Raw genomic sequence first — 18202 nt, forward strand, 5'->3', positions numbered from 1 at the left:
CTTGTCTGTTGCTGCACCCCACCTTGTCAGTTGCTGTACCCCACCTTGTCAGTTGCTGCACCCCACTTTGTCAGTTGCTGCACCCTACCTTGTCTGTCTGTTGCTGGTGTTCTGTGGCTCTTTAGGGAGCAGATGCTGCTTGAACACCTGCTCAGGGATCTGGGACACTCACTGAACCTTGCCTCAGAAGAGTTTGTGCTAACGCTTTTGTAAGGAAGACTTTGCCAGTATCTCAGAGCCAGCCAAAGACTGAGAGCTCTGAGGACTGTGTAGTGGAGGCCTGCTGGACCATGCTGGAGGCAGCAGGAGCAGCTCAGTGACCATGCTGCTGCCTGGATTGCAGGGGGATGCCTGCTCCCCTACAGGCCAGGAGTAGGGTGGTGCAGTGCAGCTCCTGTCAGTGGGCTTTTTTTGAGCAGAGTTGCAAGTGTATAAATTAAGGACATGACTACTCCAAAGTATGGTTGAAGGGAAGGTTTTTATTGTAGATAGGAGGAGGAAGAGTACAGCCGGAGTCATCTGTGAGAGTCCAGAGCAGGGAGAGAAATAGTAAACTGAACATGGCCAGCAGACTGGACTAGGCCATGAGAGGAGAGAGGAGGGTGAGCAAGAGAGAAAGGGAAAGAGATTACCAAGAGAAAGGGCTGTGAGAGAGGGGACCGGGACAGGAAGACAAAAGAGAGAGTGAGCATGGCCGAAATGGCAGGGTTATATGGAGATGAGAAGCTGGGGAAGAGAAGCCAGTGAGCTAGATATTTTAGGGTAGGGGTGTGGTGAGAAGAGCTGAGGAGAACCACAGGTAGTGGTGATACCGAGTGAGCCTGAGGACCAGCATGCACTTCACAGACTGAGAGGTACCACAAAAAGTCATTTGTCTGTTCTGACAGAGATGATGAGGTGGCTCCTCTGGGAGAGGGGAACAGGCTCCAGAATTTGGACCTGACTCAAGCAACCACTGTGCATTGCAGTCCTGGTCTGAAGGACTTCTCCATGGCAACCTCTCAGAGCTGAGTGGACTTGGAATAGATGGCCCAGGGCTGGAAGCCCTTTAGCAATGCCTGTGCCTGGTGCTTCCAAGATGTTGAGGAAGTTGGTTTTGCTCACTAAGTGAGCTCTCACCGCACACATTCTCACTTCTGGTTGCCCTGAGCTTATGCTGCTGTTGGGTGCCAAGGCAGATTTGGGGGACCAAACTTGAGTTAGACAGATTCAGTTCTTTGAGCGGCTGAGTGTCGGAGAACAGAACAGGGATGTAGACACATACAATACCATGGAGGGTGAAGCACGTGTGGAGGACAGGACCATGCATACCTCTGATGGGAGATCTCCGAGGTTTCCTGGAGGAGCAGTGTGGGCCATGAGTACTTGCCATCTCTGCCATGCTATGACTGTAGGGGAGAAAGTGAAATAGGTCGATAGTCAGTGGCTGCTTGCTGGTGTGTACACCAAGCCTGGAGGTGAAGCAGGTTGCGGACACCCCGAGGGGAAGTCTGGGTTGTCCACTCAGAGAGGTTGTAATGTGAGGAAGGGACATACCATACGGAGGCCCCTGCCCTTCCGGGACTCATGTTCATTGAAGACATCTCTCGGTGGATGCTGCTGGAAGCAGGGCTCACCCATCTTGCCCTCATCACAGGACAGACAGGAGGTGTGAGGAGGCCCGAGGGAGGAGGAAAGAATGATGCATATTCAGCAGGTTAGCGAGAATGATTGTGAGGCTGCAAAGCTTCCTAAACTGCTGTATTAGCAGAGTGGAACAAATTGGTGGCAGAGTCCCAGAATATAATCCCTTATCGGTCTGCTGTTCTGACAACTGTTCCGGGCCTTTCACTAATGTGACTGATAATATTTGACTCTCTAGGGCATCATGAGATTTAATTAGTTCTGGGACAATTTAGAATAGGTACTTCAGAATACTAGTGCAGTGCTAATTTTTCAGGAATGCACGTAAACTAATGTCTACAAACTGTGATGTGCTGGACTAGAGACATGTGACTTTCTGTGGGCAGGTCAAGGATGGAAAATGTGGGTGCAAGTCCTTCCCTTTGTATAAGGAGAGTTGGGAACAAGGAGCGTAGTGGCAGAGGAGGGGTGGCGAGCAAAGAACCGGAAGACATCTATGCAAGAGGAGCACTCATAAGGGGTGTTGCGGCTAGCGTTCTGTATTAGTTACCTCATTGTTGTGACAGAGTACCTTACAGAGAGCAGCTCAAGGTAGGAGAGGTTGGTTTTTGCCTTCTATTTGAAAGGGTACAGTCTGTGGTTCACATCTGGGGACATCAGGATGCTGAGTGAGCAGGGCTGCTGCTCATTTCTTTCTGCCTCTCTCTCTGTTTCTCTCTCTCCCTCTCCTTTCCCCCTTTTTATCCACTCCAGGTCTCAAATCAGTGAGACAGAGGGGAACCACATTCAGGGTCTTTAATTAATCCTCTTGGAAACACACACAAGGGAGGGAGGTTCCTATGTGATTCAGCTCAGTGAGCAATGAGGAGAATGAAGAGGAGCCATCACAGCTTCCCTTGTGCAAGGGTGGGCACACTCAGCAGAGCTGAAAGTGAACGTGTGTATATACGTGCTTACCGGTCAGGGGCTGCATGGAACGGGAGGTTTTGAGCCCCTGTTGTCACCTAGAGTCATCAAGTGCCTGCTGTGTGTGTCTCTGGTAGTTGATGACTACATGTGTTCACTAAAGAGAGGCCCTTTCCATAAACTTCTCAGAGACTTGGACAGACAGACAAGTCAGGAATGCTTCAGGCATGTCCTAACAGTGGTGGGTAGGGCAAGGCAGGAGGCCTGGAAGGGTGGTGTAGAGCTGCCCAACAGCTGACGATCTGGTTCTGAAGTGTGAAGGCAGAAGTTAATACTTGGAGGTTTGACGAGGTGTGGGGAGCATGGGAGAGGGGCACAGTGAAAATTCAGTTACAGAGGAGCTGGCAGCCACACCGGAAGGGATTTCATGTACGAGCCCGAGGTGTCTGATTCAGCAGTGGTGATTGATAGAAGGGACCTGTTTTAGAGATTCTGAGGGAAGTCGGTGGGAGGCTGTGTTGTTCTTGGCCTAGAAGCTTGAGCTGACAGGATCATTGTCCCTGCCAGTCTCAGATGCCTGGGATGATAAGCAGGTTTGAAAGAAAGGGTGAGTTAATTTTGGTTGAGGATCAAGTTTGATGGACTGAAAATGTGCAAGAGGATGGAGCCAGCATGCTGGTACAGGACTCCAGCTTCAGTGTCCCTAGCAGCTCAGAGTGTGAAAAGATGGTCCAGATCTTAAAGGCCTGGGATCACCAGAGGCATGTAGTAAAAAAGCTTGTCTTTATGGAGAAGTGGGCGGGTGAGCAGTGAGGCTCCAGATGAGGCTGGGAAAGAGGAGACACTGAGGTCATGTTACTCAGATAGGTAAAGGGCTAAGGTTGAGAGATCTCAGGACTCTGTGGGATTATGCTGTGGGGTGTCCACCAGAGGAAACTACTCGGACATAGGTTTAAACCAATAGAAACTCTTCATTAGGCTGGTTAGCAACTACACCAGGTGTTCCAGTTCCCTGTGTAACCCTGAACCTTTTTTAGCATGAGCTTTTAAGCTTAAGAGCTGTGTTCTGGGTTGACATACTTAACAAGAACAGTCAGCCAGAAACAGAACTGCAGAAGACAAAAAGCAAGGCTAACACATTTAGAAACTTTCCCCGAACTGTGGACTTCGATGGGTTAGGTCTTTGTTTATTTTGGCAGGTGGTACTGTTTGCAAGCTGAGTTTTATGTCCTCGGTGGGGCTTCCATCATAGAGTCAGTTGTGCCATGGTGGGGTCCTGTTACTGTTGGGGTGGAGATGAAGTTACTCAGTGATCAGTTGGCAGCCTGGGAGTCTGGGAATAAACTTTCACCCCACTCTCCTTTTTGCCTTTTATGTTCTGTTGGTGCCTCCAGTGTCCAGACCCAGTTTGAAAACAGAGGACCCTGGTGTCTGTTGTGTGGCCCCTGGGGGTCAATCCTGGGGATGGTAACTGGGTGAAGAAGAATTGGAGGGTGACCTGAGAGGCCAGTGGGACTGCTACAGATCCCAGCGAGTCCGGGTCCCTCTCTTCTTATCTGCTCCTAAAAGAACATGTCAGGCTTTGCTTCTTTGCAATGGCTGCCTCAGGTATTCTGCATGCAGGGTGTTAGGCTCTGGGAAAGCACCTCTAGCACAGTGTGCGCGCCATCCGTGAACATCTGCTTCCCTTTCTAAGGTTTGCTTTCTCCTTTGCAGCGTCATCACTTTTTTTAAATGCTTTCATTTCCTTTGGAAATGAAATACAGAGAATTATGTTAATTTGCTAGGGTTGAAGAGCGACTTTACACAGATGTCAAGAAATTAAATGTTACAGTTGTCAGAAACTTGGGAATACACAAGGCTTGGTAGCAGGGTGAGGAAGGTACAACCCAATCCCTACCCAGTCCCCACTCCCAGAGATGACCCATCGGGGTCACAGCTTTCACTAACATAAAGCTCTTAGTTGTTACCTTAATGGGATACCTTGCAAGGCCCTCAGATGATTCCTGAAACCTTCCTTGCATGGTGCTGAGTTTGGCCCATGCCATTGTTCTATACTGATCACAGTTATGATGATGTTTTTTTTCCTGAACATATATAGCTATCATAAGGGTTGATTTAGAAATCTGACACAGAAGACCCACTGCCAAACACTGGGCTGCACTCGGGGAATCCTGCTGAAGAGAGGGAGGAGGTATTGTGGAAACGGTAGTGTGTGTGTTGGGGTGGGTGGTTAGGAACATGGCAGGTAAACCCACAGAAACCACTATCCTGACTCATGGGAACTCACAGAATCTGAACCAACAACCAGGGAGCCTTCATGGGACTGACTTAGACCCTCTGCATATATGTGACAGTTTGCCTAGGTTGGTGTATATGTGGGGCTTTTGGCAGTGGGAATGGGGGCTGTCTCCTGTGCTCTGACTTGGGAACCTATTCTTCATGCTGGATTGCCTTGCCCAGCTGCTTTGCTGGAGCCCATGGGAGACCAGCCCCTTTCTAAGCTATTAGGAGGGAGGGGTAGATTGAGGAGGGGCGAGTGGGAGGAGAAAGTGGGAGGAGAGGATGGAGAAGAAGCTGTGGTTGCGTTGTAAAATATTTTTTTTTTAAAAAAAAAGAAATCTGACACAGGAAGATTAATAACAATCATCTAATAAACTGATAATATTGCAATAAAAGTGGCTTCAAATTCTGAATTGTTTATTTCTAGAATTTTCAGACAAGGTGTGTGTGTGGGGGTGACTGAGTTTCAGCCCAGACCTGAGCTGTAATGGGGCAGAAATTTCTGAGAACTTCTCACGTGTGAGAGGGCACTGCCAATGTTCTCTCGTGAGTCTCACAGCGGCTATTCTGCAGATGCTGCCCGAAGGTTTTGAGAGTTCTAAATGTCTCCAGTGGAAAGACAGAGCAGGAACTCATCTTTGACATCGTATCTGGTGATCGCTGCTATGCCTTCTCAAAGCTGACTTTTATATCCAGTGACATTTGGCCAAGTACCCAGCCCATCTTAATCCAGCAGTTTTGACAGCATTACCAGGGCTTTTCAGAAGTGCTCAGAGGATGGGGTTGCAGAGACCAAGGACGGATGTGCGAAGCAGTGAGCCGGTGATATTGGCACCCCACCCACTACGTCTACTTTAGTTGGCATGTCTGAATTGATTGATGACACCGAAATTGCCTGAGGAGGTCACTTGAAAAGGTCCTCCTACTAAAAAGTGTTTGAAAGTCACCATCCCAGTGTGCTGGTAGACATAGCTGGAGTCACACAACGCTGAAGTATGACATTTGATGGACAAGGGGACTTTGACTAAGGACTTAGTTCTTTGAAACCACGGCTTTATAAAAGCCTTGGAAGGGAAAAAGATATATGAACCAATCGACTTAAGAAGACACATGCTTTGTGTAGGAATAGAGTTGAGTCCTGGTCATGGCTCTTGACCGTGCTCTGCCTTCAGGGACCGAGGCATCAGCCTAACAGTGCTCTTTCTTTCTCTCCTGTGATACTGAGTGCAGGAAAAGGACCAGGTGGCATAGGCCATTGCTAGCTGTTTTTTTTGTGAACCCCACAGCTGCTGATGGGGTTCATACTGCCTTCTGCTCCTTCCTGATGACACAGCTCATCGGTTGGGACCAAGAAAAGGTTGTAGGGGTTTGACATCCCCTAGTTTGCCCTAAATCTTAAGTATCTCAGTTATGTTTTAGCTATTGATGGGAGTTTTCTCTAGAACCTGCTGAAAAGTCATTTTAAACATTTAATACAGTTTGAAAATAATCCCTTAGGATTAACTATATATGCTAATGTTTTTTTTTTCCTGTCACGATGATAACTGATTTTCTGTCACTTGTGATAACTGGTTATAAAGAGGAAAAGTTTACTTTGGGTCACAGAGTTTTAATCTGTAGTCATTTGACTCTGCTCTTTTTGGACCTATGATAAGACCTCATGGGGTGGGTCGGGAGGAGGAACATTTGGTAGAGCAAAACTACTTAACTCTCAAGTGGTTTGGGGAAGCAAAGAGTCTCAGAATAAACTGGGGCTCCTGGCCCTGACCTGACTTTTCACCAGACTGCTCTCTCCTGTTAGAGGTCCGTCCGCGTCCATCGTGCCACAGGCAGCAGACTAAGCTTTTTAGGAATTGACCTTTGGAAGCACTCTAGCTTCAGACAGCATTGTGTAACCGTACACACATCTGCAGAGAGCATCGGGAAGACCGGGGTTTGATCTGCACGCCAGATCCCATCTGCCTTTGCTGTCTTTACTTTTAGAACTTAGTTGTGTTTCTCAAAAGACATCAGCTTGGGACTGGAGTGATGGCTTAGCAGTTAAGAGCAGTGGTTGTTTTTCTAGAGGACCTGGATCCTTTCTCCAGCACCCACATGGCAGCTGACAATTATCTGTAACTCTTGTACTGGGACATCCACTACCTTCTGCCTTTGCAGGCATTGCATGTATGTGGTTCACAGACATACATGCCATAAAAGAAACCCTGGACCCATAAAACAAAGAGACAAACACCAGCCTGTCAGCTCTCCAGTCATTCTTCATCAGACACTTCTATACTAAGGGAGAAGGGGATCAATCAGTCATTCTCTTCAACAAGAGTAGGTGTCCCAGCTTTTTTGTTGGGACTAGCTAGGGAACTGGATTTCAGTTGGGGAGTCCCTCACTCTGCCCTATGTCTCGCCATCTCAGTGAGGGGGCAACTTTAGCAATGTCTTTATTGCTAAGTATTCACTCTTCCTCTGTGCTGGGGAGATAAACATTTGTCTGCTGAACAGAGAATTGCCTCTTTATAACAAAGAACATGGCAGCCCAGCTAGAAGACTTGGGAATGCCCTAGACAACCTTAATGGTATTGCAAATGCCTGGCCCTGGCCCTGGCCTTGCATCTGTTGCACTCGGAGCCAGCTGTGCAATTGAGAACATGGCAGGCTTTTGCCCAGGCTCGAGTGGGGCTGCTCATCTGCATAAAGTGATTAGGAACAAATAGTCTCTTGCTGTTTGTGGAGACTAAGCTGAAGGCACAGAGAGCAAACACCAGTCTTTATTCTGGCCAAATTAGCCTTAAGCACAGATGGCCTGGGCCTGTCTGAGTGAGCTAGGCCGGGGAGGGGCTGCTTAGCAGCTGCAGTATATGCACTGTCTGTAAGCCGTCAGCTTCCCAGAGACAGCAGTGATGGTTGTGGCAGTCACCTTCCAGTGCAGGGATTCTCAACCCGTGGGTCGCGACCCCCCCCTTCATATTACAGTTTATTACAGTAGCAGAATTACAATTATGAAGTAGAAACAAAATAATTTTATGCTTGGCGGTCAGCACAACGTGAGGAACTGTATTAAAGGGCTGCGGCATTGGGAAGGCTGAGAACAACTGTTCCAGTGTATCAGCGAGGCCCCTCTGCTGTCTCTGGGACGTACTCTGTTAGATCTTTATTGTATAGGCTTGGCTATTCCATCACGGTCTTGTTCCATCCTGGAACTCCCATGCAGTTGACTCCTTTCTGTGCACTTCGTCTAATTGTCTGCTTTGCATAGTTCCAGAGGCAGGAGAGGGCAGTGGGACAAGCCTGCTTTGCACTTGGACAGACTTACACATGATGCTGGTCTGACACATCAGGGAGAGTCTGAGCTACATCATTACTCCCTCTTCCTGCACCTTGGTTTCCTTATCTTTCTAAGCAATTGGGAAAGGTCCTAAAGGGCAGAGGGGACTGGGACACTGGCAGCTACAGTGTACTGCATGGCTGGAGTTTAGTCATCATAACCCATGGCTGATTCTGAGCTGCCAGAGGATAGATGACAGACCTGGCCCTTTTCTGGGTCCCTAGTACCCTATGTAGCACCAGACACCTGGAGGACCTTCCTGGTTATTTGCTTAAGGAATGGATGACTTTCCTCGTCTGAGATTGGCAACCTTTTCTATCTCTCTCCACTTGGTTGAGTATTGGGCACTGTGGAAGTTGCCCTGTGGAGTGGGCTGAAGCCTGCCAACATCACTGAGCTCCTGTTTGGCCAGGGAGACAGAAGAGAAAGGGTTGAGCCGGTGACAGGTTTAGTCTCCGCAGCTCTCCTGACCTGCTGGGCATAGGGGGTTGGTGTGAGATATGTTTGCTACATCAGAACCCAGAGCACAGCCCTCACTTAGAAATGCTCATGTCCATGGCCTGCCAAGGCTTGCCCTTAGCTGCCTCAGGTGGATGGTGACCTCCTCTGCTGACCGACTTGTTTCTTATGTTCACATCCATTGTCAGTCTTCCCCATGTACGATCCTGACTGGAGACACTGTGGTATTTGCCTATTGACTTTCCTCCACTGGTAGCAGACCTTAGCTATGCATGCTGGCCCACTGGCAGTGTGCATACAGTAGGACTAAATCCAACAACCATGTGCAAGAGGGAGAGCCAAAGAAGTGGTTCCATTACAGAGCTACTGAATTTTCCAAAGAAATGGAAGTTACAGAGAATATAGGCAGTAGCTGGGGGAGAAAGTAGACATTTCCAAAGTCAGTAACTCAGAGGAAGCAAGAGACTAGTTAAAACACCCTAGTGAAAGGCCGGGAAGCCTGGAAGCTGGAGGTGGGAAGTGCTAGGCCAGCTTTAGGTCCAGAGGGTGTTTCAGTGGGGAGAAGGCAACTTTAAAAACCTCAGAGACAGGTGAAGTGAGGGTGTTGGGAAGGAAATTCATGAACAACCAGGTCGAGAGATATATTGGCTATTTTTCTCATTGCTGCCAGAAGCAGCTTAAGGAAGAGAGGTTTATTTTGGCGCAGTATTTCAGAGCGTACAATACATCATGGCAGGAGAGGCATGATGTTCTCTCAGGAGTGCTGGGTGTGTGAGAATCAGGAAGCAGAGAGCTCAGACTGGAGTCAAAAGCCCATGTCACCTTTAGGGCGTGCACATAGAGATCTACTTCTGCTAGTTAGACCCCTGGCCTGATGCTTCCATAGCCTCTCCCAATCAGCACCACCTGCTGGAGAACAATTGTTCAAACTGGTTTTATATTCTAGCCACAACAAATAGAAAAAAGATTATATTGTCCAAATGGAGAGAGCAGAAAGCTGCCCAAACAAACAAACAAATGAATAAATAAATAACAAACAACACTGCTATAAAATGTCTTTTCCTTCTTCCTATCCCTGTTGGCTTTCCTCAAATAGCTCTAAGTAGGGGGACTGTGACTAGGTATCCGCACAGCTGAGCTAGGGGCAAGGAGCAGGCACTCGGCATGTGGTAGAGAGCTGGGCATTCTATACACTTTGGGCTGCATGCCTGGTAATATCCAGTTCTCCATGCCAGCCCTCATGCCCTCCTTTGGTCTCACCCTGAATTTTTTTACTACTCTCTAAGTGTCCCAGGCACTTGCCTTGGAGCAAGTGTGCTGACAGGTCTCTACACAGCTTATTAATTCTAGTGCCCTCAAGGGATATGCGGTGATCATCTCTGAGATCCATTTCCCAGGATGCTCAGGGTACTGCCTGGCCCATTGTGTCCAAAACTATGGGAAAGCCTAGCATTAAGGCTCTACACGCTCTTAGGCAGAGTGGTTACTCCAGGCTGTTGATCTGCTTCTTGTGAGGCTATATAGAACTGGAGACTCCTGTGAGGCTATATAGAACTGGAGACTCCTGTGAGGCTATATAGAACTGGAGACTCCTGTGAGGCTATATAGAACTGGAGACTGAGGATACTCAAGGGTCCTCCTTTGGGGTAGCTCTGGGGGGCCTCTTTGCTTGTTTTCATTTGGAAGTTGCTGTTTTTGGTGGCAGGTGATTTGGATGTGATCCCAGGAAGCAGGGGTTGGAGCTAGGCTAGTGGGACCTACCAGGACGAGTGCCATAGAAGATCGTTCTCCGAGCATGGTGGCCATTATCTTCATCATGCCAGCTCTGACTGCTCACAAGTGACCCTGAAATCAGGCCTGTTGACATTTAACTTTTCCTCCCAGAGGGACTGGATTGGGAGGGCCATTGGATCCTTACCTGAGGTTCCAGCCGCTTCAGCTGTTCTTCCTGGTCATTTGGACATAATTCTGCCCTAATTGCACATGGTGTCAGATGTGCTAGAGTGTGCAGAGTGTGAAAGGTGAGCCGAAGGGGAACTCCGTCTGTGCAGTCCTCCTCTCTGCAGGAGTGAGTGAGCGTTCTCAGTGGTAAGGCTGCTCTGGTTGGTGATGCTCACATTCCTGCAAACAGCTTCTTTGCCCTCTCTGTGATCCCTCACAAACGAATTGGTTCTTCAAGTAGGACTTTGGTAGAATTCTGCCTTTGTTTGCTGTTGATAACGTCCTTGTAAGGTGGAGGTAGATGTTTGTTTATATCTGCCTAGGGAAAGAGTCCCCAAATCAACAAGCTGAGGTTAGCCTTGGACTCAACTGTAGATGTAAGAGTTGGATTCTCAGGATGCTGACACGTGGCCCCAGCATTAGCAGCCTGTGACAGTGGTGCAGAGTGACTGTGTGCTGGCTCTGCCTCACCAGCTGCTTAAGTTGGGTGTCGCTATTTGTGTGTGTTCAGGGACTAGTAGCTGTGCTGCAGGGTCTGCTAGAAAGTGGTGACCAGCCAAGAGCACTGAAGGGTGTATAATTCACGCTTGCTCTGCCCTTTAGATTTTCTTTTAGTTAGTTTTGTGGGTTAGCATATAAGCTTGTGAATTTCATTATGGCATTTTCATACACACACACACACACACACACACACACACACACACACACACACTGTACCTTGGTCATATTTATCTCCCTTTCTCTTACTAGTCCCCTTTCTTTCCTCAATCTTCCTTTCACTTTCATGTCATATATATGTTTATTCCACATACAAGAGGGATGGGAGAAAACATGCAATATATTGTCTCTATCTTTCTCTTTCCCATTATTCTCTTATGTTCCCCTCTGCTCTTTCTTTAAACCTCTTGCCTCCCCCATGGTGCTTTCTATTTTCATTCATTCATTCATTCATTCATTCATTCAGTCTATCTATCTATCTATCTATCTATCTATCTATCTATCTATCTATCTATCTATCTATCTATCTATGTATCTATCTATCTATCTATGATCTGTCTCCCTCTCTCTCCCTTTCTCCCTCAATCAACCAGTCCATCCATCCACCCATCTCCATATATATACAGGTATACATGCACACACATATAAACATATCTATGTGCACATACTCACATACATAGGAGAGAAAATATGTGCTGTTTATCTTTCTGAGTCTGGCTTATCTCACTTATCATACTGTCCTCCAGCGTTTTTCATTTTTCTGCAAGTGTCATTATTTCATTCTCCTCTTTGGCAGCCCCCTTTTCCCTCTGGTCCCTTGGTCCCTCGGCTTTCCACCCTGCTACTTCTCAGCACCAAGGACCAAGACTTTAGCACATGAGTCTTTGGGGAGCAGCCACCCTCAGACTGTAGTGATGATTAATGGAAGATGACTAAGTGGTCCAGGGACTAAACACAACATGGTTGATTGGTCAGTCTGTGGCCCATGTTGTTGGAGCCATGAGGGGGAGAAGATATGCACGTGAGGGTATTGCTTGGGAGTCAAGGCCTTGGCCTCAGTGTGACAGATGGTTTATGGTAATTCATCTAGATGGTCATATTTTCTCCTAATGGAGACAGGAGGAAGGCATGAAAGGGTTTAAGTCAGAGAATAACGTGGTTAAGTTTGGACTGTAGAATGGTTCACTCAGGAGCTAGGGCGGAGGGGGATGTAAAGATCTTACAGCACCAGTTAAAAACCAGTTTAAATATGAACAGAACTCTCCCTAGAACAAGCTGTCTGGAGTCAGTAGTCCAGACTGACACAGTAACACTGCTGTGTGACCTGTCTTTTCCTTTCTGAGCGTAGGTGTATTGAAATGAGCTTCTACTTGGCTTCTCAGTGGCTAGTGCTTGCTTCAGTTCCACAGAGCGGCCTGGGAAGGTCTTTGGGCAATATTTTGCTTAATAAGGAAGAACCCTTGACAGTCTTCTCTCAGCCCCCTGATGGCCCAGGTTCTATAGCCTTAGCACTCAGACACTTGGGGTGCTGAAGTGTGTTCTCAGCTCCTGGAAAGGAAGGTAGTATTCCTCATTCCCACATGGGGTGGAATTGAGGGTATGGGACCCTTGGAGTGGAGGCATGACTGGCAGAGGCGAGACACTGGTTGGTGGTGACCTTTGATGGTTACAGCTCTTGATCAAAACTCTCTGCTTTCTGACTGCCACAGCCATATGGCCAGCCAGCTCACACTCCCATTTCCCTGTACCAGAACTACCCTGTCACCATTCCTTTTCTGCTGTGATGGAGTGTTCCCTCTGAACTATTAGCCAAAGCAGACTCCTCCCCACTTAAGCTGCTCCTGCCGGGTCTTTTGCCTAATGATGGGGAAGGTAACCGATATGCATACCAACAGCTTAACCACAGCGCAGCCAGAAGGGAGCCCCAGTGGCTGCAGTAGTTAAGGTGAGAAGTGATTCATCATATCTTCTCTACCTAGGCCAACTCAGGTCCCATTATTCTTTCTTAATCTGATGTGGATTCCAAACCTTTACCCCTGCCAGCCACCAGCTGCTTGCACTCCTTTCTGCAGTGTGTTTACCTGGTGCCTACAGCAGAGTTTGCTCCCATTCCTCCCCTGCAGCATGTGGGACCTCCTCATCTCTTACCCTGGCTGACAGTGTGTGCCCTTGTTTTCTTATTGTGGTTTTATGTTGTTAACCAGGTTAAGCTTATGGTAATTCTCAGGTCCCTTTTTTATTAAAAGTCAACATATCTATTCTTGGCACATCACCCACGTATTGAATTGTATCCCATGGTGAACTCTGTTATAGAGTAAGACATCATTTTACAAGCTAAAAAATCCATTAAATATTGTTCTACCTTTTTATGGCATCCGAAATACCCTGCTGTAGTATTTAGGTGCACGTATCACCAATGTCTAGGTAACAAAAAGACTTCCGTAACTCAGACAGTTTGTAGTTCTTTGAAAATGTTTTTGTTATAGCCACTAGAAAATAAAACAAGGCAAAAATTGCTGAGATGCATGATACATAGCAGTCTTCATAACATGTAGGCTCTGCCAGCATCCTTGGAGACTAGGTGCTGTGCCCACCGTGTGGCTTTCGGGATCTGAGTTTTAGTGTAGTGTTGGTGCTTGACTCAGGACCTTAGATATCATTCTGATCCATGATGCCACCTATCATTTTTCTCTCTCGTTTGATGTTAATATGTTTAATACTAATACCAATCTGTTAAAGACTAACCCGAGACTGTTTCCTTCAGGTCTGGAGATGATCCAGGAACCTGGCAAGCACTGTATTGGCTTCTGGGACACAATGTGAATGCTTGGTCCGATCATTCTGTCTCCTTAGCTTCATCTCAGCCTGCATGGCTTGCTAAGAATTCAGTCTCTAGGTTTTCTGTTGTACATTTACTGGTGCATTGTCTTGGACTGACTGTAGCTGACTTGAGAGGTAGGAAGCGCTGAAGGCTGGTTTCTGCCTGCCTCCCTGTGTGCACTGCCTCTGCCTCATTGCTTCTTGGTTTCAGTCTCACCTCCCTGATAACCCATTAATCTCCACACTTTCCAAAGCCCACCCTGACCCCTGCCTGTCTGCTCAACTGTGCTGCATCCCTTGTCTATCCGCAACTCTCATATCTTATTCGGGTGTGTGGAATCACTCCCAGTGTTCTCTCCAGACAACTTGAAGACCCTGTCCTCGGGTGGGTCATTTCAGACATGGTGATTCTAATAAATCTCTTCCTCCCCTCCTTCCCTGTTTCATCTCACCTGGGGCTGCTGTCCAGGTGTTTGCTCCTTTGTTCTTCACTGATATGTGGAGGCTCTTCTTACTCCTTAGGCTAATGCCAAGGATGGAGCTGTCATGGCTGCTGTTGTATGTCTGTGACTGATGCATTTGTTTTGTATGCATTTGAATGGTTGGTGAGCCAGTTCATTTCATTTTCCCCAGCATAGCATACATGTAAAGCTTTAAGCCAGCTCAGCTATTCTTTGGATTAGATGGCTTCAGTGGCTCACCATTGCCTTCCAGAGATGCACATGGGATCCAATAGATCCCATGATGCCCTAAATGTTTTGCTTGGCTTCCTTATTGTCTTAAGGAAGGCCAGATAGCAATCAGCTTTGAAAAACAATAGGTCCTGTAAAAACCTGGACTTACTGTCTTCCTTTGAGTCTTCAGAACATGTGACAATCACCCCACCTCCCAGGAGTCCCCAGCAGGGCCAGGCCAGGCACAGTCTATATTTTATCTAATGAAGGCTGACTGGACCCTGTGTCCTCACCTAAGGAGACTGGAAATTTCCACAGTGTCATGGACTTCTAGGACTTACTTCTTCCACTTGACACCTGTTTTGGTCACTTTCATCTTTCTCATGAAGTTGGGGACACTGATGCTCAGCCAAGTTTCAACTCTTGTCTTTGTCATCCTTTGTTAGACTGGAGCATGGCCATTTTTAATCACCCCCTTCCTAGACCACATACCTCCTGACTGGTACTCTGTTTCCCATGCAATGCTTCATTAACCCTCATGTCTTCGTTCAGCCATAGCTAACATCTCCATAAAGCCTTTCCAACCTCTCAGTAGATTCTGCCATCCTCTTCTTTACTCTTGTTCATGCAAATCAGAACAGACTGCTCTGGAGCACACTCATGGTCTCTGTCTGTTCTGGAGTGGAGGCCTTTGAGGGGTTGGTGTGTTCCTGTCCTGTGTCCACCATGCCTGGCACAGGGGAATGCCTGGGAAGTGTACGTTGATTAAGAGAAGGACTTTCTTGGACTTTGAATCGCAGGTCATTTTATCTGCAGTGCTGATATTAGTGATGCTTCATGAAAATGAGCCCAGGTTCTTTGCTGCTTTGTCTAGCAATGCATTCCTGGTACTTGGCTGTGACCTGGATACAGTGAACATGCTTTGCTTTGAGTGCCAGCAGTGGTGCAAGAGCTAGCTCAGTGTCCTGCCTGGCATTGTGGGCCAGGAAGAGAGAGAGATGGATATGGAGAGAATGGAGGTGGATATGAGGATGCAGGGGGAGGCATGCCTTTGCCATCACCTCTGGTGAGAGTCATATTTTCTCCTCAACTGGCATGAAGGGGTAGCTTATACATCTTGATATTTGCTCCCTAGGTAACGAGTCAGACACTGAGCTAGAAAAGAAGTACAAAGAAGATGATCGAGAAAAGGCTCCAAAAAGACCTCGGGCTCAGAAAACAGAGAAAGTCCAGAAGATCTCAGGAAAGGAGGCAGGGCAGCTTTCTGGAGCCAAGAAACCCATCATCAGCGTGGTCTTAACTGCTCATGAAGCCATTCCAGGTGATTGATGATAGGCTGGAAATGATACAGTGAGAGCCTATAACACAGCTGTCCTTGGGGAAGGAGAGCATGGAGGAAGCCTGAGGAAGGAGGACTGGGCATTGCCTATGTGTTAGGTGTCCCAGTGGAACTTCCTTTCGTCACCTATGCTCATGGAGTGACCACAGACCTTATTTTCCCCTGGGGCAGTCTTGCCTGTCTCCTCGGCCAACTCTGTTGTCACTCAGGTGTGCAGGAACAGTCCCTCTGTGCCTCTCCCCGCCCCTCAGCCGGTGGCGTCCCTGTCATACTACAGTGATTGCCTCCTTGCTGGGAGCTCCCTACTCGGTGCACACAGGGGAAAGAGTGGTTCTGCAGGCCATGCAGACACTTCCCGGTTCCTTCACATTTTGATGGTATTCACCAAATATTTTTCAGTACTAGACATTTCTATTTATTACACTTTTTCCATGAACATAGCAGATATGCTTTATTTTCTTTTTTAAAGGTCACTTGTAGGAAAGACTATTTTAGACAAATACAGTGCCTTGGAGTTTCTTTTTCTGTGATAAAAATCACATGGACAAGAGCATTTGGGAAAGAAAGGGTTATTTTAGCTTGCCCCTCTCAGGTGGCACTCCCTTACAGAGGGAAGTCAAGGCAGGAACTCCAGGCAGGAACCTGGAGGCAGGAACCCAAGCAGTGACCATGGAGCAGTTCTGCTTACTGGCTTTGCTCACTCATGGTTTGCTTGGTCTGCTTTCCTTCTTTCCTTTTTCCTGTTTTTGTTTTGTGTTTTTGAGACAGTGTGTTTCTGTATGTAGCCTTGGTTGTCCTGGAACTCACTCTGAGGACCAAGCTATCCTCAAACTCAGAGATTCACCTGCCTCTGCCTCTGCCTCTTGATTGCTGGAATTAAGGGCATACACCACTATATCCAGCTCAGTCTGCTTTCTTACCCGAACCTGCCCAGTGTTGGCACTGTTCACAGTGAATTGGGCTGTCCCACATCAATCACTGGTCAAGAAAGTTCTCCAAAGCATGCTTTCAGGCCATTGGAGGTTCCTTCTTCCCAGATGTTCCCAGCTTGTGTCAAATTGATGTAAAAACTAGCCAGCACAAACAGTTTGTGATAGATTTCAAACTATCATAAAAGTTGACATAAAAACTAGCTTGCAGAAACAGTTTGATAGATTTCAAACTATCATAAACGTTGACATAAAAAGTAGCCAGCACCAACAGTTTGTGATAGATTCCAGGGTATCATAATGTTTTAAATATTTCATGCATTGGGGGTATTAGCTCAGATACAATGAGGACATTGTCATGGTTTTCAGAACAGCTGCTCCCTTTACGCTACTATTTTTAGTGCTGATAGTAGCCACTCAAATTCGAAACCCTGAATACATTTTCTCTTTTATACTTGACTACAGAAGTAAGGTGTTCAGGAGAGAAAATGTTGTATAAAATTAGGCTACTTGAACTTTCTGGAAAATCACTCCATCTGCCCTACTCTGCTTCAGAGAAATATTATTGTGGATAAGGAAAATCCCAGAGGACAGTTTCCTGTTCTCAGTGGTTGCTAGAGAAAATTTCCACAATTTTTCTTAAAAATTTATGGTAGTTTTTTGAGATTCCAAGAGGGTAAAATTATAATCAATTCCCTTTGGTGTTTTAGAAACAAATGGTAGGGAAGAGTCTTTCACACGCTTGCTCTCAGCCCTGATTCCACTTACACGCTCACAGCTCCAACTCACACATCTGTGCATTCACGTTCAACCTCGTCCATTCATACTCATCCTCACACACATGCACACACACGAATACACACTTCCACACGCTCCCCTCATTCTCACACACATGCATGCACTCTCACACACTTACACCCACTCACACAGACTCATGCGCAAACACACATACACACTGACACACAATCACTTTCTCACATATAGATGCATATGTACACATATGCTCACACCCACACACATACTCACACCTACATGGTCATACACCTACACTCATGCACATACACATTCACCCCCCCACACCCACACCCACAGAGTCTGCCTGCTCTAAATGGTCTTGGATCAGTTTATGTCATTGAGTAAAAAGTAAAGGTGACCCTGGGGGTTCTTCTCTTTGAACTTTCAGTTTCTGCTCCTGGGAAGAGAATCAGAGGCATTTGGGGTGCTCACGTTCCCTTTTTGTTGGCTGCTTTGCCACCTGATGTTGCCTTGATGTGACTTCATATTTGCTTCAAATTTAGCAGCTGTGGCTTTGGAGAAATTCTTGCAAGTGACATATGTGCCTGTTCATAATTAGATCAAGTAAAATTGTACTTCAGGAAGACATTTGGGCACATTACTAGAAAAACTGTAT

General features: G+C 47.0%; 1 protein-coding gene across 1 annotated transcript in view; it reads left to right on the plus strand.

Moving 5' to 3' along the window:
- Zfat (zinc finger and AT-hook domain containing) overlaps positions 1 to 18202 on the plus strand; it is a 159543-nt gene that overhangs the window by 51369 nt on the left and 89972 nt on the right. Inside the window, exon 4 of the mRNA XM_013348950.2 lies at positions 15659 to 15844. Within this exon, the coding sequence (XP_013204404.2) occupies positions 15659 to 15844 (186 nt within the window). The remainder of the gene's footprint in view (positions 1 to 15658; positions 15845 to 18202) is intronic.

The sequence above is a fragment of the Microtus ochrogaster genome, chromosome 15 (assembly GCF_000317375.1).
Source record: "Microtus ochrogaster isolate Prairie Vole_2 chromosome 15, MicOch1.0, whole genome shotgun sequence".
Taxonomy (NCBI): Eukaryota; Metazoa; Chordata; class Mammalia; order Rodentia; family Cricetidae; genus Microtus; species Microtus ochrogaster.